The 25,770-nt window shown below is 37.6% G+C and overlaps 1 protein-coding gene across 2 annotated transcripts in view; it reads left to right on the top strand.

Moving 5' to 3' along the window:
* Positions 1–18,693, top strand: part of LOC126469743 (D-2-hydroxyglutarate dehydrogenase, mitochondrial) — a 62,667-nt gene extending 43,974 nt beyond the window's left edge. Inside the window, exons 6-8 of one of the 2 annotated variants that reach the window (XM_050096965.1) lie at positions 958–1,244; positions 7,302–7,470; positions 17,549–18,693. In XM_050096965.1, the coding sequence (XP_049952922.1) occupies positions 958–1,244; positions 7,302–7,470; positions 17,549–17,802 (710 nt within the window). In that variant the 3' untranslated portion in view covers positions 17,803–18,693. Of the gene's footprint in view, positions 1–957; positions 1,245–7,301; positions 7,471–7,518; positions 7,688–17,548 lie in introns of both variants that reach the window. The other variant, XM_050096958.1, reaches the window with a different exon arrangement.
* The last annotated feature ends 7,077 nt before the right edge of the window (positions 18,694–25,770 follow it).

Genomic DNA, 25,770 nt, shown 5'->3' with positions numbered 1-25,770 from the left:
TATACTTGATTCACCCTTGTAACTGCAGTTCTACTTCTAAAGTGAGATGAAGTGCAAGTAACGCCAATGCAGCATAAGAGAAAGTGCTTTCAAAAAAGGAAAAAACTGCAAAGTGTACATGTACAACAAAGTTTGTGTTGAAACTGTCAGAATTTGCAGCCAGCTGCACTTGTTGTACTCAATTGCTGTCAAAGGAGCCTCCTCCACATATCTAACAAGAACCCCAAAAACTCTGTGTGCACATTAGCCTTCCTCCCTGACGTACCAGCTCGTTACCCATCCAATGATGGAGATCCCAATGACCAGCAAATGGGTTCTCTGTGGTTGTTTGGCACCAGTGACCATCCCTGTGGATGTGCTGACACACATGTATTCTCAGCAGTTGGCAGTACTCTGTATCTCTTGCTAAGGTGTAAGGGGATAGCAGTATAGCCAGTATTCTCATTTGCCTTCTGCCTAGCAATACAAGACCCTGCTGCTGACTGCCATTTTTTCCTGTGTCAGAGCAAACTGAGTAGGTCATGTTTATCAGGAAGTGCAGTGACATAAGGGATAGTAAATAGTGTCATAGGTACCAGAAGTGTTACAGCTTTTTCAATCTTGCCCCATGCCACAACAGCAGAACACTCCAGCCTGGAATCTGTCAACTCTACTGAGTGTGGCTCAAGTCCAATTCCCCCGGCATTTGTTCACAACATGCACAATCTCATCCACTGCAGCTACATGGTAACAAGAAATGAAGTAGTACCCCCAGGCAGTTGGAGACAATCTGAAGATTATGGTGAGGCAATATATCAAAATACTAAACTGAATGACAGTGACTCCATATGATGAAAATACGGAAACAGAACGAGTCCCACTATCTGTTAGATAATGATTAACACTTAACAAAACTCTTTAACAAAAGCAAAAATTCATGTTGGTACCTTCATACGCATTGTTTCTCTCTTTTTTCAGGTTTACAAACTTTTGAAGATGTTCTTAAAACTCTCCAACTTGCAAAACACTCACTTGCTGAAATTTTGTCATCTTGTGAAATGATGGATAACCCAACAATGCAGGCAGTTACACAGAATCTGAAACTTAAGTGCCCTGTAGAGGAATATCCATTCTACATGCTGATAGAAACTTCAGGCAGTGACTCAAAACATGATGAAGAGAAATTATCAAAATTCTTGGAGGAGGCTATGTCAGGCAACTTGGTCCGTGATGGGACACTCACCAATGAACCTTCCAGAATCAAGGTAAAAATAAAATTGTATATTTGCAAACACAAACATCTTATGCTTGACATTGCTCCTATTGTTTGTATGATAACCATCATTTTTATATCTTGTTATCCTCAGCATCTGTTGTTAATGCCAAGTAATACAATCAAATCCTTATTGAATTTTAGTTATTTTCAACAGTCCTTTAATGATATTACGTAAAAACCAAATATTTCTCTCTCTGGACAAGATATCACATACGGGCATCATTTAATGGAATTAAAGATACTTAAAATAAAAGCAGCTGGAGGTGAAAAAGAAGACATGGTAAATGCAGGTTTTCACAATTTCATAATCAAAATGGAAGTATGCCATCATGTTAGACGGATAGTAAAAATTTGATAATATAATGTATGATTTTAAATAGTAAAGTTTATATTAAGTGGCTGGTGAGTGGCAACAGTAACCAATTGCTCCCAATACTATTAGTGGATGTGAGTGATAGAGCTCATTGGTTTTTGAAAATTGTGTATGGCTTGAATAATATTTATATATATTAACACTATTGAAAAAAAGCACAAATGAATGTCTTTAGATGATGTGCCCCATGTGAGCTGCGTGTGAAGTCATATTTTCATAGGCATTGAAAATGTACCTGTGCATATCCCCACCATAATTCATGCCATCTTTCTTACTCATGGAAACATCCTACTGGCTCACTCTATCATCAGCAGGCATGACAAAAAGAAAATAAAAAGCAGTTTAACTTAATAGCTTCATGTTTCACTTTCCCCACCATTGTGCAAGACTTTCAGCAGTTGCAACGAGGAACAGCAGCTCTCATTCTGCTTTGTCTCTTCCAGCAGCACAAGTCTTGAATCTCTCTTTTTTTTTAATATGACTATTGAGTGTCATGGCAAAAAATGTCCTTTATTTTCAACTATGTGTATAAATATATCGTAAAGTGGCAATATTATGAAAAGGAGAATTGCTTCTCGCCGTATAGCGGAGGTGCTGAGTCGCAGATAGGCACAACAAAAAGACTGTTGAACAAAGCTTACAGCCAAACAGGCCTTAATCAGAATTAGACAAAACACATGCACACACAAGCGAACGAGCGCACAAATGCAAACGCAAGTCACACATGCATGATCACAGTCTATGGCAGCCAAGGCAAGACTCTGAGTTTAGCTAGTGACTGTGGTCATATGTGTGTGTGTGAGTGTGTGTGTGTGTGTGTGTGAGTTGTGTCTGTATGTGTATGTTGGGAGGGGAGGGGGTCTAATTCTGATGAAGGCTTGTTTGGCTGAAAGTTTTATTTGAGTCTTTGTTGTGCCTGTCTGAGACTCAGCATCTCCACTGTATTGTGAGTCGCAACTATCTGTTTCATAATATTTTTACTATTGCATCCTGAATTTTCCATTGATTGTAAAGTGGCAAAATCTTCTTGAAACTTTGTAATGGCAATTTCATTATAGCCTTAATCAGTTCCTTTTAATAATATATCAATATTGCAATAATGCAAGATCATTTGAAGTAGCACAACTTATTCCAAAAGTATTTTAAGTTAGAAGTATGGATTTGTGAAGATTGAGATTACTGTAGAACTCTCAATACTTTAAGGGTGTTTCAATTCTAACATAATGACGATAAATTTTAACCCTACTCATTGATTGTAAATATTACAATGAAGTGGAAATAGTAAATCTCTTTGTGCTTTCAGAGATTTAAAGTTACTCTAAATTTAAAATAAAACACAATGGTGTTCTCATTGGCCCGGGTACAATCACTGAATGATGGCTTGATTCTGCACACTAGCACCAAATTTTGATTATGAAATTACATAAGGAAAGTTAGATTTACAACACTATTGCCCTGTCACAACCATGAATAATTCTAAGAATCAAAACAAAGCAAAAGCTGTTGATATAAGAGGCTTACTTTGAGGTACCTTCCAGGTATTGTATATATCAACCAAAATTCCATATATAAACCGAGATGTTGTGTTTTTAAGAATGCAGTAAGCACTGTAATAAGGAGTGACAGCAGCTGCCACTTATCTCGTTGTTACTTGTAACTTAAAGTGACTTGGCATGCCATGTTATATATGCATATTTAAAGTGTGTATACAGGAAGAAACACAGCTCACAGACAATTCAAAATTAGTTTTATTTATTCAAAAATGATTTTGACACCCATAAAGAATTCTGCTGTAAATCAGTATCTAATGTGCGTGTGTATGGGGGGGGGGGGGGGGGGGGTGTTCTCTTTTAGCTAACTTTTTTGTTGGTTCTTGGACTTGAAAACTGTGTCAATAGAAATTTTGTCCACACATGTGGAAACACTAACCATCTTATGAAGGCTGCAGTGGAGGGATGCATGTGCAGGTTGTCAATGCCTGTGTAAATATGGCTTCATGTTAAATGTTTTACTAACTGTAACAAGAAATGCTAGATGTAATGAGCATCTTGCACAGAAACCAATTCAGTGCAGACACTCTACATCATGTAAAGAAAATTGTCTAACAATAATGCACACCACATATATGATGAGCTCTGTTACTCAAAATCAGTAATGATGTATAAAAGTGTTTTTGAAAGGACCTGGTTATGGTTAACACTCATCAGCCAATTTAGATGTAGACTTCATTTTTGAATGTTTCTGTGGAAATTACTTACTAAAAATGAAATTCATCTGCCTTACATCCGGCACTTCTTAATATGATGTGAAACATTTTGCTGGCTTAATATGATAACACATACAAACGACACCCTTGTCTACATCAACTGTATGCAACATGGCATTGTGGGTATTGAAATAAAGAATTAGTATGTCATTGCGTGTGAAGTCATTTACAAAACAGTTTGTCTTTGTACCCAGAAAGAAAGATAAGGAAGATAGCTGATGAGCAGAAAGAGACGATGACATGATTAATACATTACTGAATGCAATAAGCAACCATGTTACAGTGATGAGAGTGACTTCAGCTGTAACATATCACAGTGTTATTTAACAGTATTTTTTGTTGTTGGTGCCCCTGCTGCTATCATGGTCTTCAGTCTGAATACTGGTTTTATGACAACACCCCCCCCCCCCTCTCCCCTCACTCCCAACACACACAAACTGATTGTTCCTTGATACTTTAGAACATGTCCTATCAACCAGTCCCTCCTTTTTCTCAATCTAATTCCCTCAGAATTTACTGATTTGATTTGACAGTATTCCATTACTGTTGTTAATATTCCTCTTTTATAAACTCTTTTCATAACGTTTTCTATTCCATTCAACTCATCATTCAAGTCCTTTGACACCTCCAGCAGAATTAAAATGTCTTCAGCAAACCTCAGAGATTTTTATTTTTTCTGCCTGCACTTTAATTCTCTTCCCAAATTTCTCTTTGTTTCTTGTTACTTCTTGTTTAATGTACAGATCAAGTAATGCAGTGGGTGGGCTACAGTTTTGTATTACTGCCTTCTCAGTTGTTGCTTCCCTTTCGTGTCCTTTGACATTTGTAATTGCAGTATTGTTTGTGTACAAGTCATAGACCCTTATGTTTCCTGTGTTTTATCCTCGCTACTTTCAGAATTTCAAATTTTCGGCCACTTTCTCGATACCTGCTTAAGTTATAAATGGAGTTGTGTCTATCTTTAATTTATCTTTTAAGATGGGTTGCAGGGTCAGTATTGCCTCATTTGTTCCTAGATTTTTCCAAATTTGATCTTTCCCAATGTCAGCTTCTGCTAGTTTTTCCATTCTTTTGTAAATAATTACTGTCAGTATTTTGCAACTCTGACTTATTTAACTGATGGTTCTGCAATATTCACCTCTGTCATAGCCTGCCTACTTTATAATTATTATATTTATCTTGAAGTCTGTGGATATTATGCTTGTCTCTCAATACATCCTGCATATTAGGTGTGTTAGTTTTGTCAGGATTTGTTCTCGTAAGGAGCTCAATAATTCTGAGGTAATGTCATCCACATTAGGTGCCTTCTTTCATCTTAAGTCTTCCAGAGCTCCAACAAATTGTTCTCCAGTATCACATCTCCTGTCTCAGCTTACTCTACTTCCTCTTCCCTTTCCAGAATATTGTATTAAGTTCTTTTTCTTTGTATAGCTCTTCTATATAATTTTTCCATCCTTCAGACTCCCCTTGTTCATTAGTACTGACTTGCCATCCAAACTCTTCACATCCATATACCACTTCTCTTTTCTGAAAGATTTCATTAATTTTCCTAATTGTTGATCTACCTTTCTCATTGTCATGCTTGCTTGCTTATACAGCTTTGCTTTTCTTCTCATGCCATTCTTGCTTTGCCATTATATAACTTTCTTCAATTTCATTTTTAGCCATCTGTATTCCCTTTTGGTGATTCATTTGGTCCTTTTTTATATTTTGTTGCTATGTCAGTTTAATTCAGTAATTAATGTGTTATGCCCAGATTTCTGTTGAAGGTTGTAATTTTGTGTATTTGATCCCAAGTTGCATCGCTGTTTTCTCTCTCAATCTTATATTCATCTTCTATTGTATTCATTCTCCCTGTTGTAGTCAAGTCATTGCCTAATGCTCCCATTGAAACTGTCAGTAACCATTGATTTTCTCAATTTATCCAAGTCCCTTTTCCATAATTTACTCCCTTTCCACAATTTCTTCAGTTTTAATCTGCAGTTCAGAACTAATAAATTACGGCAGAGTCTGCATCTGCAGTTTAAAGTGTGCATTTTAAATCTTTGCCTATCAACATATTATTTAACTTGAAATCTTCCAGTGGCTCCTGAGTGTCTTCCACAAGTGCAGCCCCCTTTTGTGATCTTAAACAAAGTATTACTAATGATTAAATTATTCTCTGTGCAAAATTCTAACAGGTGGCTTCCCTTCTCATTCCTTTGTCCCCATCTGCGTCTTCTTATTATTGGTATTTCCTTCTTATCCTTTTGGTGCTGTCAAATTCCAGTTCTCCACCGCAATTGAATTTTCATCTCCCTTAAAGACCTGATGAATAATTTCTTTTATCTTATGCTACAGTCTTTCAGTCTCTGTCTTATCTACAGAGCTAGTAGACATATAAACATGTAGTACTGTGGTGGGTGTGGGTTTCATCTTGGCCACTATAATGTATTCACCATGCTGTTCGTAGTAGCTTACCCACATTCCAGTCATTTTATTCATTATAAGACCTGCTCCTGCATTAACCTTATTCATGTTTGTATTTGTAATCCATTACTTGCCAGGCCAGAAGGCCAGTCCTTCCTAGCACCCCACTTCACTGATTCCTACTATAGCTTACTTCTGCTATGGATTTCTCTTTTTAAATTCTCTACTTACCTACTTACCTGAATACGGGGCTAACATTCCACACTCCAACTTGTAGAACACCAATTTTGTTTTTTCTGATGACAGCATCATCTGAATAATTCCCACCCAGAGATTCAAATAGGAATTAATTTTTGCCTGTAATAATTTATTCAAGAGGGTGGCATAATCATTAAACCATACAGTAGTGCTCCAGTGTAGTTGCACCTGTCTCACCACAGCAAGGTCCATGCTCCATGTGGGTTGTTTTGCCATTAAATGCAATTTAGTAAATTAAAACGAAAGCTGCTACTCTGAAAAAAGCTACTCCTTTCTCAGAATGATAAATACAGCTGTTTATCTTCTATTAGTATCTTAATATTAGTCAATTACGTCAGTAATTTTAAATTTTGTAACAACAGAATTCTATTCTTCAACAAATTACTTATTTTTTTTATATTTTATTGCAAGTGACAGATACGAAGACTGCAACAGATGATGTTAAATTACATGGCTTTATGTCAGTGTGCTTTTATTAACATTTGTGTAACACATTTTGTGCAAATCAACTGTAAACAAGACTATCAACCTTTGATTGAAGTTACAAAAGCAGCAGAATACTGCTGTTTGTAAAGAGAAGATATAATGACAGCACTCACTGAATCTGAGTTGTAGAGCCAGGACAGACTTATATTTCTGTTGCATAGCTTGGAGATTTTGCTTTATGTTTTATCATTACAAATTTCTTTTCTGTGAACATGCTTGCATGTTAAAGGACTAAAAACGGATTTGTCTCGTAGTCTATGTGGGAGCTGAGAGAACGTATGGCAGAAGCTTTACAACTGGATGGACATTTGTACACATGTGATGTGACTGTACCTTTACAGCACTATTACAGTTTAGTGCCAATTTTGAAGTCTCATCTTCAGAACAGCAATGCTCTCCGCATCTCAGGCTTTGGCCATTTGGGTAAGTGATGAATGAAATACTAATTCAGTCTCACTGTGTGTTCACCAGCAATTATGGCAGCTGCGTGAGCGTGTGGCAGAAGGACTTGTACATGATGGATATGTCTACAAATATGATATCTCATTACCATCTAAGATGTTCTACGCTGCAGTTCCCAAAGTAGCAGAAATGTTGAGAGAGACAAAAGCTATGAGAGTGACTGGATACGGACATGTCGGTAAGAGACGCATGACTTTATTTTGTATTTCAAATCCAGTGCGTCTCTTAAATGTATCAGTTATGTTGCCTTTTTCTGCATTTCATTGTCCATGTATGATGATGTAGTTGTCATTTTAAGATAAGGGTCAGACAAAGAATAGCCATCAGTGTGCTTGTTGCATGTCTCTTAAATGTATCAATTATGTTGGTTATTTTATGTATCTTAGTGCCCATGTGTGATCATTGAGTTGTCATTTTAAGATATAGACAAGTCAGAGAGTTGGAAATGGTGTACTCGTTGGAAAAACAGATGACTTCAAATGGTTGTAGAAACAGAACATCATCTACATGAAAATATTTGAAGCGTTTCATAAAATTCTATATTATAAAATACGTCACTCTTTCATTTGACGTATTTCCATACAAAAAATTCTCTGTACAGAATCCCACATAGATCATAAATTGATAGAGCATATATGACTCATTTGAAATGGACGTAGGTTGGCAACTTCTCATTTTTCATGTTATAGGGATGTAAGATGATTACTAATGAATGTCCTCAAAAATGAGGACATATGAATCATGTGCATGTAATATACTGAATATTAAAATACTTAACTGGCTGCTGTATGAAACCCAAGCTTGTTTAGGAAGCTTATAGAAAACAGATGTTAACTTATAAAAATTATGGAATAGGGGTTAGCACTTTTATGTGGGCTGCCTTGCCCCTCCCCCCCCCCTCCCACACACACACACACACACACACACACACAAAAAAAAGAAAAGAAAGATATTTCGCTGAGTATTCTCTCCCAGATTTAAAGACAAAATTGTTGGAGCAGTTACTGGGAACCGTTGTTCATGAACAATTGTTGCTGCAGCAAATGCTGAAATTGATCAGCTTCATTTACATGTATCTAAACTCACAGTTTGAGTAGCAGCTTGACATGTACATATGATATACAGACTCACAGCCCACCACAATTGGGTTTTTAAGGCTCTTAAAGTAAAAATCATACTGCATCTCTTTAAGAAATGTAGTCCGCACATTTTGCTGTTCTGCACAAATCCCATTCAACAGAAATATTTGTGAACTGTTAAGCATTTTACATTACTGATTTTTGCAGTTAGATCAATAGTGTGCGTACCATTTCAGTGTGGTAATTTCCATATGTTCATGGAGTGCTATATCAGATCGCATTACTCAGTTTCTCAACACTCTTAATCTGGAGCATAATAAGTCATCCGAATATTGAATAAAATTAAAAATGTGATTATTGATGTACCTTTGATGCACTCCACATTGTCAAATTGTCACTACTTTAATGCTGTTCTGTCTTTTTCCATTTCAGTGTGGTAATTTCCATATGTTCATGGAGTGCTATATCAGATCGCATTACTCAGTTTCTCAACACTCTTAATCTGGAGCATAATAAGTCATCCGAATATTGAATAAAATTAAAAATGTGATTATTGATGTACCTTTGATGCACTCCACATTGTCAAATTGTCACTACTTTAATGCTGTTCTGTCTTTTTCTGACGTGTACTAAACTTGTCATTTCTGCATTCCTGCTGCACCCAGCATCCTTGATAATCTGTTTCACAAATGCGATTTCTCTCTCTCTCTCTCTCTCTCTCTCTCTCTCTCTCTCTCTCTCTCTCTCCTCTCTCCACACCATATTTTCCCTATCTTGTCCCTTTCAGCATCTAGTTAAAAAAAACCTGAATATCATAATTTGTACCCTGATGACCTATCTCTTCTGCTGAGTGTATTTTTCCCCAGACACACAGCTTCAGAATGTGCTCACACATAGCAATCAAATTCTGTTGCTCTCCTTACGCCAATTATCATGTTTATTCCTCTTCCTTCATAACAAAACTCTCCTGTTTCTTCTACTATCTCTCGCATTTTCAATTTTTATGAAGGAATAATTTTCCTTTGTACTACTCTTTATTACTTTTGTCTGTAATTTTATGCCTTTTACAAATTATGAACACAGTAGCAAAAATCAATAAAGCAACAGGACCTGATGAAATTCCAGTGGAACTCATTAAACTTCTTGATGAAGAAAGTGTTAGTCTTACACTAATGTATCAACAAAGTGTACAATGCAGAAGAATGTGCAGATGTGAAGGTTGTGTACCCAGTAGTCTTATGAGCCATTCCTTGAAAATATTTCTGAAAATCATCCTTCAAAGGTCATGTTAGAAGTTCATTAATGAGGCAAGTCTTTCTTGACTGATCATGAAAAAACCTTTCACAGAATACATCATCATAAACTAATGGAATTTCTTAAAAGAGTGGATATACAGTAGCTCAAAAACATATCCACTGTACTGAGAATTTATATTGCAATCAGAGAGCACATGTTAAGTTTGATAATGAGGACACTGACTTTGTTAAATTTGCAGAGGTGTCTCACAAGAATGCGTTCTGTCACCCCTGTTATTCAATGTGTACTCAGAGTATTGTGGGATAGAAAAAAGGATAAAGATTAATGGAGTTTTCATCAACAACATTCACTATGTTGATGATACAATATTGATGGCAGCAGTAATCTGAGTCTGAATATCAACACCAAAAAGATGCATTTTATTATTGTCACAGGACACCCTGACTTCTTTACAAAAGCAAATTTATGATTCAGTGGCTCCGCAATAAAAATAGCAGAGAAGTTAAATACCTTGGAATGTGGCTCTGTGAAGATTGGAGACAAAATATCAGATAGAGAACACCCATAATGCTTTCATAAAATTCTCACAATTACAGAACTAGACATAAAGCTTAGAGTTCAGTTTGTAAGATGTTATTACATCTGGTGTACACTTCTAAAGGATGGACACTAAATATGTCAACAGCAAAGAAGATTGAGACTTTTGAAACATGGATTTACCACAGAATGTGTAAAATACAGTAGCAAAGATCTCTCCCTTAAGCAAACTACATAAATCAAGTTGGTTGCTGTTGATAGTTTTAATACCAACTTTTCCAACACTGAGAACTGTAATTATTTTGCGTCACCAGCCTCGCTATAAAAGGTTCATCCAATGAGACATGGGAAATTATCATAAACAGAAATGAGTGACTCATCTACCAGTCGTGATGACCCAGCATCTGTCTATAAGAATTGTTGAACTGTAGGGAACCCAACGCAGAAATATAGACACTACACAGAAGCCTAGCCTATCATCACACAAAGATTACGGTGGACACTGAAAATGGAATGATAGCACTTAGGACATTTAACACTTACAGGTGGAGAGACTGACTGTTAAACGGATATGGCAATATAGATTAAAAGTGAAAAATAGTTTCTATTCACATCCTTTAATATCTGTTTCCATCCTTTTAGACTTTAGAAAGTAAAGTCTCTAGTTTCTGTTTATATAGTCTAATAAACACTCCTCCTTTACACTATGCCAAATAAGGTTTAAACTGTGTGTTGGTAATTTCTGCTACCAGTCACTTTTTTTATTTTTTGTTTTATGTTTAATATAACGTAATAGAGCGTGTTTCGAAGGTGTTCTGTTCATCCTCAGACATTTATACGTACATACACAGAGAGAAATGTTACTTAAAAATAAGCCGACTTAAACTAGATTAACCTAGAACTCTTTGTCCATTGTTTGTTACTGTACTGGCATTTGGGGGAGGGGGGGTGAGGGGAGGGGTAGTGGATGGCCATAAATCAATGTCAGTGATGTCTTCTGCTGCTTTTTTTTCTTGTGGTTGACTATGTATGATATCACAGTGTGTATGGGATGCAGATAGTTTTGCATCAGTTTTGTTGCGAAAATAGCATGAAAGGCTTTTATATGCCAGTTGATCACTTACGATTTCATCACCTTGCAGCTCACTTGCATCACTGGTGTAATGGCAGAGCTCTTGAGTAACATTACACTATTGCACATTGTATTTTATCACTGATTTCTGACATAATTCACTGCACAAATTTCTTCGATATGCGTGTAAACATTATACACGTAACACAAGATGGCGAACGTGTAGCATGAGAGTCAGTATCAATTATCGAGGTTTTGTATCAATAGTCATGGTACTGACAGATTTTTTGTCATTTATTTACATTGACACATCTTGAATCTATTGAGTTACTACAGGCTTAAGACTGTTAAAGAATTTTGAGTTTTTGAATTCAGTTATCTCATTAAGAATGTTATCTCCAAGCTTTGTATTATGTATGAAAATTTCCATATCTTCCATGTTATCCATTCTTTTACTTTTTCCACTTTTGTGTAAAATTTTGAGGTTGTCTTCAATTTTCAAAGGGTGGCCTGTGCCTTTAATGTGAGTTGCTACTGCTAATTTGTTACATTTATCAAGTCTATAGCAGTCTAAATGTTATTTGAATCGAGTTCTGAAATTTCTGCCTGTTGTTTCCTTTTTAAAGGATTTAATATTCTAATAGCTGAAAGCAATATGAAATCCTTTAAAAAATTGTTCACTCTGTTGCCAGCTACCCCCACTGCCTCTCTTGCTTCTTCAGATGAATATTTTGGTATAACAGTGACCTGGGAACCACAGCTACTACTGTCCACAAAAAAGCAACACTTGGCAGCCACCAACACTTCTCCAGCCTGGCTTTGCAAAACAACCTCAGAGTTCCCAGAGCTGCCATGGTTCCACAGCAACTCCAGGGGACACAAGGTGCCATGACAAATACACCGCGGAACGGACCAACCTAGCCATGTTTGGTGTTTAGCAGTTCCCGAGACACTTCCATTCCAAGTTTGCAAAACAGCCTCAGAGTTCTTAGTGGCTCCAGGGTTCACAATACATCTTTGACAAAAATTTCAAAGAACGAGATAAATTCTCTGTGTCCAGTGTTCCTGGGGCTCTCGTCACTGAGCAAGTGGCAGTAACCCTCTCGATCGCCAGAAAACGCCATCCAGCCAGCCACTCTCCTCACAGCCAAAGCTGTTGGCTTCCCACTTGCTCCCTTTGATTGAAGCATGACCAATACTGAGCTTAACCTTATCTCCATACTTTAGTCTCACTATTTGAACTGTTACACCGGGACAGCAAGAAATAGAAAAAACTACATACCTAGGACATATCTTATCGAACATCAAATATAAGTACATACTTCAACAGTTGGTAATAAAAGGGAAGAAAAGGGCAAAGAAGAGTATTGTGGTCAAATAACATAAAGCAGTGGGCATGTCTACCAAGCACAGATCAACTACTGCATACTGTAGTGCAGATCAGCTACTGCATACTGTGGTTTATAGAATAAAGATGCATCACCGTTGCCAAAATTCATTGATGGACTCATAGAAGAAGAAAGTAGTTTGCCATTAAAAATTTCTTTTAAATCTACCTTACTTTCAGCAAGGATGGTAGCTTTGGTATCAACTCCTCTTACTTCTGTTGATTAATTTTCCTTTCACTTCGACTAAGTCTTCTTTGACATACAGGCTCAACAATGGTGGTGATAAGCTGCGTCCCTGCCTTACATTTTTCTTAATATGAGATTATCTTCCTTTTATTGCTACTACTTAATTTTCATTAGCTATTGCAGATTTCTAGTCTGACTCCACACTATAGAGCCCCATCATTCTCATTAAACGCCGTTTTTCCCTTTTTGATTGATGTGTGATTTCTCCCAGATGCACGCCCACAAAATGAATACAGACAGCTGCTCACAACTCTTATACAGCATATCTGCTGTATTCTTTATTATATTGCATAAGTGGTGTTAGTGATTAGTTGGTCCCTCAGGTTTTAAGGTGGCAGCTGCAAAGCTGGAGATTAAGAAGCAGGAAGATGGTTCATGAGGCTTAGAATTAAAATTGGAGGATAAATCAGATATTGAGATTCTAAAGGCAACAGCATATTAGTGTCATTATCATGGGTCGGGATCATGACCTAATTGTTTAATTAAGATTCAAGATTGTGAGTAGATAGGAAGGACCCAAACTGGAATGAGACAGTGTCATTCATATACCAATGGCAGTTCTTTAGATTTATTTATATATGTATTCTTGTGAGTGAGGAAGTGGTTGGCCAATGAGGTGGCTTCAATAGCAGGTGGCTGCTGAAAAAGTTAATGTTGAATGTCAACAAGGCGACAGGCACAGGAGATGGTAATGTACAAACATATAGTATCCACAATGATCAGCAAGGAGTGGTATTGGAACAGAATTGAAAAGGGCGAGACAACACCACTCATTTGTTTGTGCTTCACGTCTGCTTACCTTATTATCCTTTGTGAGACACTAACTTTTTAACTGTCATTCCTTCCTTTAGAATAATTTATACAGTAATTTTCGTAATGAAACATTCTCTGTGTTGTGTAGTATGTGCCCAAATACTAGTTGAACTATTTCAGAATTAGCTCTGTAGGTAAAGCAGTCATTGATTGCTTTAGATGCTTTATGTTCCCAGGCCACTGCGCCAGAATTGTATTTCCTGTCTGCAGTAGTTTTCTGCTTTGTGTTTAGTTATTTTTTGGTGTGTTTTGCATAAGCAACTATTATACAGCTTACATATTTCATATCTCTGTCTCAAAACTACTTGAATATACACTGAAGTGACAAGTCATGGGATAGCGATATGCACATACACAGATGACGGTAGTATTGCATACATGAGGTATAAAAGGTAGTGCATTGGCGGAGCTGTCATTTGTACTCAGATGATTCATATCAAAAGGTTTCCATTGTAATTATGACCCCATGCCAGAATTAAGACACTTTGAATGTAGAATAATAGTTGGAGCTAGACATGGACATTATGTTTCTGAAATTGTAGTGTAATTCAATATTCCAAGATCCACAGTGTCAAGAATGTGTCACAAATACCAAATTTCAGGCATAACCTCTCACCACGGACAACACAGTGGCCGACGGCCTTCACTTAATAACCGAGAGCAGCACTGTTTGTGTAGAGTTGTCACAGCAAACAGGCAAGCAACATTGCATGAAATAACTGCAGAAATCTGTATGGATGGGGTTGCAAAATTTGGCGTTAATAGACTATGGCAGCAGACAACAGACATGAGTCTCTTTGCCTGCAGCCTGGTGATCATTTCAGTTGGTCCCTACACAATTGGAAAACCGTGGCCTGGTCAGATGAGTTCCAATTTCAGTTATTAAGAGCTGATGGTAGGGTTTGGATGTGACACAGACCCCATGAACCCATGGACCCAAGTTGTCGACAAGGTGCTGTGCAAGCTTGTGGTGGCCCTATAATGGTGTGGGTTGTGTTTACAAGGAACGATCTACGCCCTCTTGTCCAACTGAACCAATCATTGACTGGAAATGGTTATGTTTGACTACTTGCAGACCAGCTGCAACCATTTGCAGTTCCCAAAGAATGATGGAATTTGTGTGGATGACAGTGCACCCTGCCATTGGGCCACAGTTGTTTGTGATTGATTTGAAGAACGCTCTGGACCACATGTGGAAATGATTTGGCTACCCAGATTATCTGACGTGAATCCCACTGAGCACATAATCAAAAGGTCAGTTCATTCACAAAATCCTGCACCAGCAACATTTTTGCAATTATAAATGTCTAGGAAACATGGTGGCTCAGTATTTCTGCAGGAACTTCTAATGACTTGTTTAATCTGAGGGAGGTCCAACACAATATTCGGAGGTATCCCATGATTTTTGTCACCTCAGTGTAGTTCCAGTCTTTAGCACTGGATATCATTAAATTTTATTTAATTGATTGTCTGCTTGTGTCTGTGTATGTGCGGATGGATATATGTGTGTGTGTGTGTGTGTGTGTGTGTGTGTGTGTGTGTGTGTGTACACCTGTCCTTTTTTCCCCCTAAGGTAAGTCTTTCCACTCCCGGGATTGGAATGACTCCTTACCCTCTCCCTTAAAACCCACATCCTTTCGTCTTTCCCTCTCCTTCCCTCTTTCCTGATGAAGCAACCGTTTGTTGCGAAAGCTTGAATTTTGTGTGTATGTTTGTGTTTGTTTGTGTGTCTATCGACCTGCCAGCACTTTCATTTGGTAAGTCACATCATCTTTGTTTTTAGATATTTTTTTCCCACGTGGAATGTTTCCCTCTATTATATAAATATTATTTAACATTTATTTGCTAGACAGAAATCTATTTTTACGCATCCTGACATTTATACTGCCTTGAGATAATTGTCTGTTTCCATATGTTACATCTAATACATCACTAAAAGAGAAGACAGTGGAGCCTCATCCTTATCTTACAAACACACCTTAAAATAATATCATTGCATTGGTCGCTTGCCGCAGTCTTCTGGAAATCAATTAGTGTTTCAGTAATAATAAGACACAAGCATTGCTCCAAGGCATTTTCAGAATGTTTCTTCAAGCTCAGCTTCAGCTGTTTCACACAGAAAAACTTATCAAAATAAAATTACACTCTTTCACAAATGCTTTGCTTATCAACAAGACTTTAAATGTAGCAAAAGTAAGCTTTTTTATTTTGAATTAATTTGCTCAGTTGAATTCACATTATAATAATTGTAGTAAATTAACTTCAGTGGGCAAGATACCATAATGCTTAAAACACTTGAGTTGTATATGGGAGGGGAGAGGTTAAAATCCTCAATGTACTCATTCTGATTTAGGTCTTCCATGACTGACTTCAGCTCAGTGATTGGAGAGTTGCTTCTTTTCTAATTATGTCAGTGGGACATTAAACTCTAATTTTCTTTATTTTGTACCCCACTGACCGAATAGAATCTCACTGCACGTAGAATAAAAGGAATAGCTGAATAACAGTAATGTCAACATTCTGGAGCGATAATGTAACACACATAGCCACACCACACACTGTGGTTGTGGGGAGTCCTATTACGTGAGGGCATATCAGTGCACTTCTACTGAGTATCTGCCTTTCTTTATTACTGGTTACTGTTTCCACCCTGGAAATTATGTTGTTGTAATATCAGAGCCATAAAATGATCAAGAGCTGAGTAAGAAATATTAGTAGACGGAAGCATTGAATTTGTTGTGAGGTGTACTCAGATGATTAAGTTGGTAAGACCACAGCCACTAAAGACAAATATCCCGATTCAAAGCCTAACCCTCACACATTGTTATTCTATCAGAAGTTTCTTCATGAGGCTGTTGTTCCTATTGGATTGCAAAAGAGCAATGAAAATATAAAATGAAGATATCATAATATCAGTAACTATCAGCTCAGCTGTAACACTGTGGCTACACATGTAATTACATGTTGCTGATCCCATACTTCATGCACAAAAACAACTGAAACTTCAGCTCAGCTGTAACACTGTGGCTACACATGTAATTACATGTTGCTTGCTCCATACTTGATGCACAAAAACAATTCAAACTCATTACCAACCACTTTCCTTTATACTGTCTCATTAGTAGATACACACCTCACCTGCTATTTTCTTTATTATTATCTTTAGTTCTCTTCATCTCACTTTATTATCTTGGGCACTTATTTGTCGTGGGTCCTCTCACATTATTTTCACAGTGGGTTCCCTTGATCCTGCCTATGACCCATTTCCCAGCGATATATAAAATCTCTTTTTTCACTATTTTTAGTCAGCAACATTTATTTGTTGCATGATTGCTACTCCGAGTATTTAATAAGTATAAAGTACATAATGTAAAGAAAATTTTTTCCTCTCTTTCTTCCCCTCCACTGCCAGTCATGCCATTCCTCCCTCCCTCCATACACGCGCACACACACACACACACACACACACCCTCTCCCTCCCTGTCTTGTTTCCCTCTCTACAGCTGTGCTAACTCTGCTTCCGTATTTCCCTCTTTATCAGTCCTTGGTTATTACTTATTCAATGTTATAGTGTACTTTACTTATGCTTTTATTCTAAATGAACTACACTTTCAGTTATAATCTATAGAATCTGATTGTATGCACAGGTGATGGAAATTTGCATCTCAATGTGACTTCTAAGCAGTATGAGCATGATCTTGACTCTCTAATAGAGTCATATGTTTTCAAATGGACATCACAGGTACGAGGAAGTATATCAGCAGAACATGGTATTGGCTTCAAGAAACCAAAGGTAATGCATTATTCCAAGTCACAGAGTGCCATTGGGTTAATGAAGCAGATAAAGAAACTTATGGATCCCAAAGGCATTTTAAATCCATACAAGGTGCTTCCAGAATGAGCTGAGCTAGGCAGACAGTATCCTCATGTTTTTGTGAAATGTTTTCAGATATACTGATTCACATTCATATAACAACCTGAAAATATCTTTTAATGTGCATGGTTAATTTTTATTTAACTAAGACCTATAAAAAAATTCTGATTCAATTGTTTGAATAGTGAATACCATTGGCCAAAGAAAAAAAAAAGGTACTTACTAACAATAAAAACAAAGACACTTACACAGCAATGCTGTTTCTTCTGAGGTTGCTGTCATATTTATTTTATTAAGACCATTTACAACAGAAGCAGAAGAGATGATGTTGCTTGCAATAAATGCGCTTATGTTTTGATAAGACCAATTTATATTTGAGAATTTTATTTTGGAGAAATGAAATGAACTGTAACAAATAACTTGTACAAAAGATGTTCTTACTAGTTAAAGTGATTCTTTAGACACAATTGGTACATTCTATAACCCTTGAAGAAGCATAAGAATGAAGATGCAATAATGAGCACTGATAAGAATTATATATATTATTTACAACTAGATTTAATTTGTAATTTGCTCAAATAATTGTGTATTTACAAAATAGTAATAATAGTCCCGAAAGTATTGTGCAGTGAAACAAATAAATATTTCGGGGAAAACAGTGTCAAAATTCACTTTCATAAAAATCATACTTATTCATAAATAATGTCTAAGCTAGTCATTTCATGTATCTTTGCTGTTAATCATTGTTGATAATCAACTAAGACTGTTAGTATGCATTTTGTTTATGAATGCAATAATTCCTGAGAACATGTGGGTTGTAAACATACAAAGTGAAATATTTAATTTTATATCATGTATATTTTTGACAAGTGTCTGTCTGTTATGGTTGAATGACACAATATAAGTTGTTATTAAAAATATTGTGTTTTCCTTAAGAAAAATTATTGTATTTTGTTAAATCCTGGTTTAATCCTCTTTATCACTGTTAAAGCCCATCATGGGTGGTGCATGCTGTATTGAATGATTATTCCCAGGTTGAAGCCATGAACACTTTGTTCGTGGCACAAATTCACAAGTCCTAATAACAATTGAAGGATCATTTGTGTTCACTTGAGAATAACAAAAACAATCTTCTCTGGCATACTATCAGTTCCAATAGAAGCCTTATTATGAGTCACTATGCAGCAGTCATTTTAAGAGGGCCATGCCGTGCAGAGTATGATGAAGCAATGTGGCAAGTTCAGATTGTACCTCTCTCCTGGCCAGAACAGAGCGAGTAGTTAAATGCAGCCATTGGAGGTTGCACTTCACCTGAAGTATCCAGCATACGGAAGTATGTCCACAACCACGTGACTTGCAGACAGTATTTTTTTCCTCAATAGCAGTGGAGCCAGTTTCCTGATGCACTGATCCACATACTGATCGGAAGCATGGCTGATGTGCCCTGTGGCAGTGTATCAACAGACTGTTTGTATACAGCATCATGTCCACAACATGTAGTGCTCTTGTGGTATTTGTATGTAGTCTCCAAAGGAGATACGCCTGCAGGTGAAAGGTAAGCAATCCACAGGAGGAAGATGAGGTGCTGGAAGCATAACATAGTTGTCCTACGGCCAGTATATTACATATTTGACTAGTCACATCCTTGTATTTCCATTGTTGACAGCTGATTTCTGTCAGAATGTTGGGCTCTATGCTGATTAAGTAAGACAGAAATGTAAAATATTATTGCCAGATTAACACGTTCATTAGGGAAAAATTATGAATTTTATCAGAAAATCATGCCATATCATCAGTCTACTAATTCTCCACGTAGATAACATAAGGAAAGGTGAGATACAGTGCCCGCTGACAGATAAAATTTCACATAATTCTCACACAAACTTTGATAAATGATGAAATCCTTGAAGTGTGCCTTGTGTTTTGTAAAATATGCTATGACATGCATAATTCATATATATAAAACCAATGATCACTTTGGCGACAGAAGCATGATGTGACAGCTTTTATAGGGATTTTAAGTTTTCATTATTATTATTACTACTACTACTACTGCTACTACTACTACTACTTTTAAGGAGGTGGCAATGGTTTCCTGGCATTAAATGACGTAAGTATGAGCACACTTTTAGATATAAACTTAGGCATCTGGTAACCCACACAAGGGTTTGTCTTTCAAGCTATATTAGTGAAACGACAAGACGCCTGAAAGCGATAAATTGATCATACCAGGTATTAGCAGATTTTTGAGAATACCCAGCAATTTCAGTGTTTCCAATGGCAAGAAAGGCAATACCAATAAGCAGGAGAGCAAACCCTTCCAATCCTAACAAGTACCAACAATTCCTGTCATAATGCTGCCAGGCCTAGGAGTCATACAATATTCTTGTTGATCTAAGTCTTCACAGTGAGAGGTGAGTAATGTTAAGAATGATACACACACAAAAGTATGTCAGTAAGAAAAATGTGAGCAACTGTGTGTGTGTGTGTGTGTGTGTGTGTGTGTGTTCAAAAGCAGCAAATATATATATATATATATATATATATATATATATATATATATATATATATAAAAAATCTACAGATAAATCCATAAAATTATTCAAGAGCCATATGTGGTTGATCAATTATCTTACACAGGCGAATGGCTGCACGAAGCATGGAGATTTGGAAATTTGTGATAAGGTCTTATGGGACCAAACTCCTGAGGTCATCGATCCCTAAGCTTACACACTACTTAATCTAACTTACACTAAGGACAATACACACACCCATGCCCAAGGAAGGACTCGAACCTCCAACGGGGGGGAGCCGCGCGAATCGTGACAAGGTGCCTAGACCGCATGACCACAAAGCATGTACCGCGCCAAAGATGTGCAGGCCGCTAAGGACAAAATTATGCTACAGGGTACATTGAGTTGGCTTCCATGGGATCTGTGGTGGTTATTGAAGGCATCATGAGAGCAGTGAACTACATGAACATTGTTGCGGACGCCTGCATCGGTTCTCCCCTACGGCGATGGCATCTTTCAACAGGTAGCTGGCCGTGTTTCAAGATCAAAATCATGCTACAGTGGTTTGAGGAGGTAATATAGTGAACTCGTATTGATGTCTTGACCAGCAAATGTGCCTGATCTGTACCCACTGGAACACGTATTGGCCCCAGCTGCGTGCTTGTAAACCATCATCCTGTAATTTGTGGGAATTGCTTGACCTGTGCGTAGACATCCGTGCCATATACTTCTGGAATCATATCAAGGTGTTGTAGAATCCATGCCAAGCAGAATCTCTTTTCTACTGTGTTTGAAAGGTTAAACAGCTGGTCATAATGTTTTGGCTCATTGGTGAATATTATGCACAACACTTACCCCTTCCAGTTTCTTGTCAGTTTCTACACTACTGTGCGTCAGTGTCTATGCTTCTGAACAGTTATCCCGGTTCATGGTGCACATTTTCAGCTTCCAGATGCAACAACAATTTGATTTTCAATATTATATTATTACTGGTTGAATTTAAAATTCTATTTTAATACAATCATTACGATGTATAATCTTATATTAAAGGTTTAACACAGGAAGACAAGTATTATATGTAGAGACTGTGTACTCGTACATGTCTTCAGGCAGCATAACCCACGACACGCCAATTACACAGGCTATATTTACCCACTATTTGAGAATGAGTGCACTTAGTAGCTTACAACAAACTTCATATATGATTTCAAACGTTTACTGAACTTTTCCTCGCTGACATCTCACGCAAAATGACGAAGGGGAGAAAGTTTATATCACAGTTTCACTGTTCATTTAATAAAATTTCAACATCCGGCATGACGTTTCAGTTTACTACTTCCTTACTGCTAAATCTATCCGCAACGCATTTTGCGGACAGTGTTCACATATGCCATTGAATGTACCTGCAAAGTTATATCATTGTACGACGTATAGTTCATGAGATATGACGTCATAAACATTGCGTTGCGTGAAAAATGAGCTTTTGCTTGGAATCGAGTGCAATTTATCCATACAATATTCATTCAGTGTTTAATAAAGAGAACACTTGGCGAGTTGCGACAAAATGCAAGCATATTATCGTTTCAAACCTTTTTAAAACTTATCTTCGCTTATGTGCTTAACGTCAAATATTAAATGCATCTTAATAGATCGACTCATTTGTAGTCAGACGTTTGAGGCTGTTTTATACGTGAGACCTCTGGTCTTGAAAGAATCGGAGCTTTTTATTGATACCTCAGTAAAACAGTGTAAATTTATGCAGCGCGACAAAGCACAGCTTTTTCATGAACCGACTAAATGTGCGATGTACGGTGTGTTATAGTTAAACGAGGGTTAACACAGTTGCAAATTCAATATAGTATCTGACTTTGAGGAGAGGGCTCTCGATTCGGCGAGGTTTAAACCAACAGTCTTCTGGCGGTACGTGGACGATACTTTTGTAGTGTGGCCTCACGGTGAAGAAGAGCTTTCACGGTTTTTACATCTGAATTCCATCCACACAAACATTCAGTTTACGATGGAAGTTGAAAGGGATGGTTGCCTACCATTTCTGGACGTCATGGTTAATCGCAGGGTGGATGGGTCATTGGGGCATTCTGTCTATCGAAAACCCACGCATACGGATTTGTACCTGCAGGCGTCAAGCTGTCATAACCCGTCACAAACTATGGGCGTCCTTCGAACGTTGGTGCATAGGGCACATGTCGTGTCTGATAAAGACAGCCTTGTAGACGAATTAGAGCACTTGAAATCTGTATTTCAACATAATGGATATTCTGCACATCAGGTCAGTATTGCTTTAAGGATGAAAAAACGTGACCACCCACAAGATCAAGAGGATAAGGAGGTGTTTAAGTCCAGAGCATTTCTCCCATATGTCGGGAGCATTTCATCGAAATTGTGTGAGCTCCGCTGAGAATTCCTTCAAACTCTTAGCACTTTATTGCGAATGTTTCGGCAATGATCACCACAGTTGTGGGGAGGGAATGTCATTTCTTTTACACGACTGGCTTTTTTTTCTCAGTTCACTACCCTATGCAAGTGAGACTACTGAAGCGCCCCTGGCGTTTTATTCCCGAACTGAGTCCCGTCTGTATCGTGTGGTCATTTTCGTTTACACGCCAGCTTCAAAACTGCATGTGCAGTGAGATGTAACAGTTTAATTATTTAAGAAACCAACTCAAAATATTCGGCTTCTGAACCCAATTCAAAATACTCAGCTTCTATTATGATGTTTGCAGATAGGGTGTATCTGTTCACTGCAGTTCCCCACCCATTGTCAAAAAGTCAAATTCATTCATTCATTCATTTCATTGTTGCCCTTATGGACAGTGTTTGAACTCGAAAATCACATGATGACACAATTTTCACTTCTTTCCTTTCTTCCTCTTCTCTTCCCAAAATCTCTTCATCCTTTGGCTGTGCTCCTGTTTCCTTTGCTCTGTCCATAATGTTCCTTTCTTCTTTCTCTCCTTTACAATAAATTTTGCACTCCTAACTTTGTTTCTGAAGTATTTCCTGTCTCCTATCATTTGCCTGTTGATCCCTATCTGCCTTAAGTCTTCGTCTATTTCATGATACCAATTTGTTTTCTTGCTTGAGCTGTTTACTACATCAAAAATTTTCTTTGTAAGTCGGTTGTTGTCCATTCTCTGTATGTGCCCATAGAAAGTTAATCTGCGTTTTCTGATCGCGTCTGTTAGTCTGTCAGTGTGCTGGTACAGCTCTTTGGTAGGTCGCTTCATCCATACGCCATCTCTGTGAATTGGTCCAAATATTTTTCTGAGAATTTTGCGTTCTATTTTTTCTGTGTCTATGATGCCTGATGCTCCAATTGTGGTTGTTTCTGACGCGTACAATGCTTCTGGTAATACAACTGTTTTGTAGTGCCTAAGTTTGGCCTGCCTCGATAGGCTTTTCTTATTATAATGTGACCATGTGAGTTTGTATGCCTTCTGGAGTTTCTTCGTTCGTTCCATGTTAGCCGCCTTGTTTGATCCTCCCATTTGTATGTACTCCCCTAAATACTTAAATTTTTCGACTCTTTCTACGGATCCATATACCGTATGCATGGTGTGTACATTGTTGGTCTGTCGTTCCATATATTGTGTCTTCTCGTAAGATACCTGCAGACCTGTTTTGGCAGCTATTTCATGCAAGCATTCCAGTGCTTCCTTTGCCTCCTGTGTATTATTGCTGAGTATGGCTATATCATCTGCAAATGCCAGACATTTTATGATTGTTTTGGTTTCACGTGTTCTTCCCAGCTGTATTCCTTTAACTTGTTCCTCCCACTGCTTGATAATTTTGTCTAACACCATGTTGAACAGGATTGGTGAGAGCCCGTCTCCTTGTCGGACACCTGTGTGTATGTGGAAGGGTTCCGAAATTTCTCCCATGAACTTAATCTTGGAGGTAGTGTCTGTAAGCGTCTGTTGTATAAGTGCCCTGGTTTTTCTGTCGATACCATATTCTTCCAGTACGTCAAAGAGTGTCTGTCTCTCTATGGAATCATATGCTTTTTTTAAGTCCACAAAGGTAACTACAGTGTTTCTTGCCTGTCTGACTTTCAAAAGTGTTCTCAAGTTCCAGATCTGTTCGATGCATGATCTCCCTTTTCTGAAGCCTGCCTGGTATTCCCCAATTTGCAGATCTGCTTGTGGTTCTAGTCTGTTTAATAGCACCTTAGAGAAAATTTTGTATGTAACTGGTACTAGCGAAATGCCTCTGTAATTGTTTGGATCTGACTTATCACCCTTTTTATGTAACGGATGGATCAATGCACATTTCCATTCCTCTGGCACTTTCTCTGTGATCCAAATTTCGGAGATAATCTTATGGATTTTTTTGGTGATGTTTTCATCTTGGAGTTTCCAGATCTCGGCGATAATACCATCTTCTCCGGCAGCTCTGTTATTTTTCATTTGTTTTATGATTTCCTCTATCTCTTCTATTGTGGGTGGATCAGAATCGGCATTAGATGTGGTCTTTTGGAATGTTAATTTTCCTGTAGGTTTTTTGCAATTAAGAAGTTTATCAAAGTAATGTTTGAGAATTTTACAGTTTTCTTTTGTGTTTGTTTCCAGGGATCCATCTGTTCTTCGGAAGCAGAGGCTAGGGGGTTGATAGCCCTTAATATTTTCTTTGAAAGTTCTGCAAAAATTTCTTGTGTTATTTCTTTTGAAATCTTCCTCAATTTCTTTTAGTCTGTTATTGTCATATGCTCGTTTTTCCCTTCTGATTTCCTTCGATGCTAGTTTCTGAACTTCGTGAAATTCTTTCCATGTTTCTGAATTTCTGTAGCTACTGAACTTGTCCCATGCTTGCTTTCTTCTCTCAATGGCTTCATCACACTTTGCGTTCCACTACCTATGTTTGCGTTTTCTAGGTGGTTGTCCCCAGCACATAGTCTTCTGAACTGCCTTCGCCAGATCTGTCCATGTGTCTATTGAGTGCCTATTAATTTCTTCAACGATTTTATCCCTGTTTATCTTTAAGTATTCCGGATCAGGTTTGACTATTTTGTTTTGCGCTGTCTGTTTCAGTCTTGGGATTGGCCTAATCTTAACTTGTAGCAAATAATGATCAGACTCGAAGACTCCTTTACGTGTTCTGACATTTAGAATTTCCCGCGAATTTTTCTTGGATATGGCCACATGATCAATCTGAAATTCTCCCCACACTGTGTTGGGTGCTTTCCATGTTGTAAGTTTTCGTCTTGGTTTTTGAAATTGTGTTGACATGATTTTGAGGTTAAAGTTTTGACAATATTTTATGAGGTGTTCCCCATTTCTGTTCGTGCGAATATGTGCTGAGTATGGGCCTGTTATTTCTCTGCATTTTCTCTCCTTACCAAGCTGCGCATTGAAATCACCCATTACAATTTTCACATGTCTTTCTGGTACGTTGTTAGTTACTTCCTCCATGTCTTCCCAGAAGTCTTCAATTTCTTGTGGCTTCTTTCTGTTATGGTCATTTGTAG

Source organism: Schistocerca serialis, chromosome 1, assembly GCF_023864345.2.
Source record: "Schistocerca serialis cubense isolate TAMUIC-IGC-003099 chromosome 1, iqSchSeri2.2, whole genome shotgun sequence".
Classification (NCBI taxonomy): domain Eukaryota; kingdom Metazoa; phylum Arthropoda; class Insecta; order Orthoptera; family Acrididae; genus Schistocerca; species Schistocerca serialis.
The sequence above is the reverse complement of the archived record's forward strand: the minus strand, read 5'-3'. Positions and strand labels throughout refer to the sequence as shown.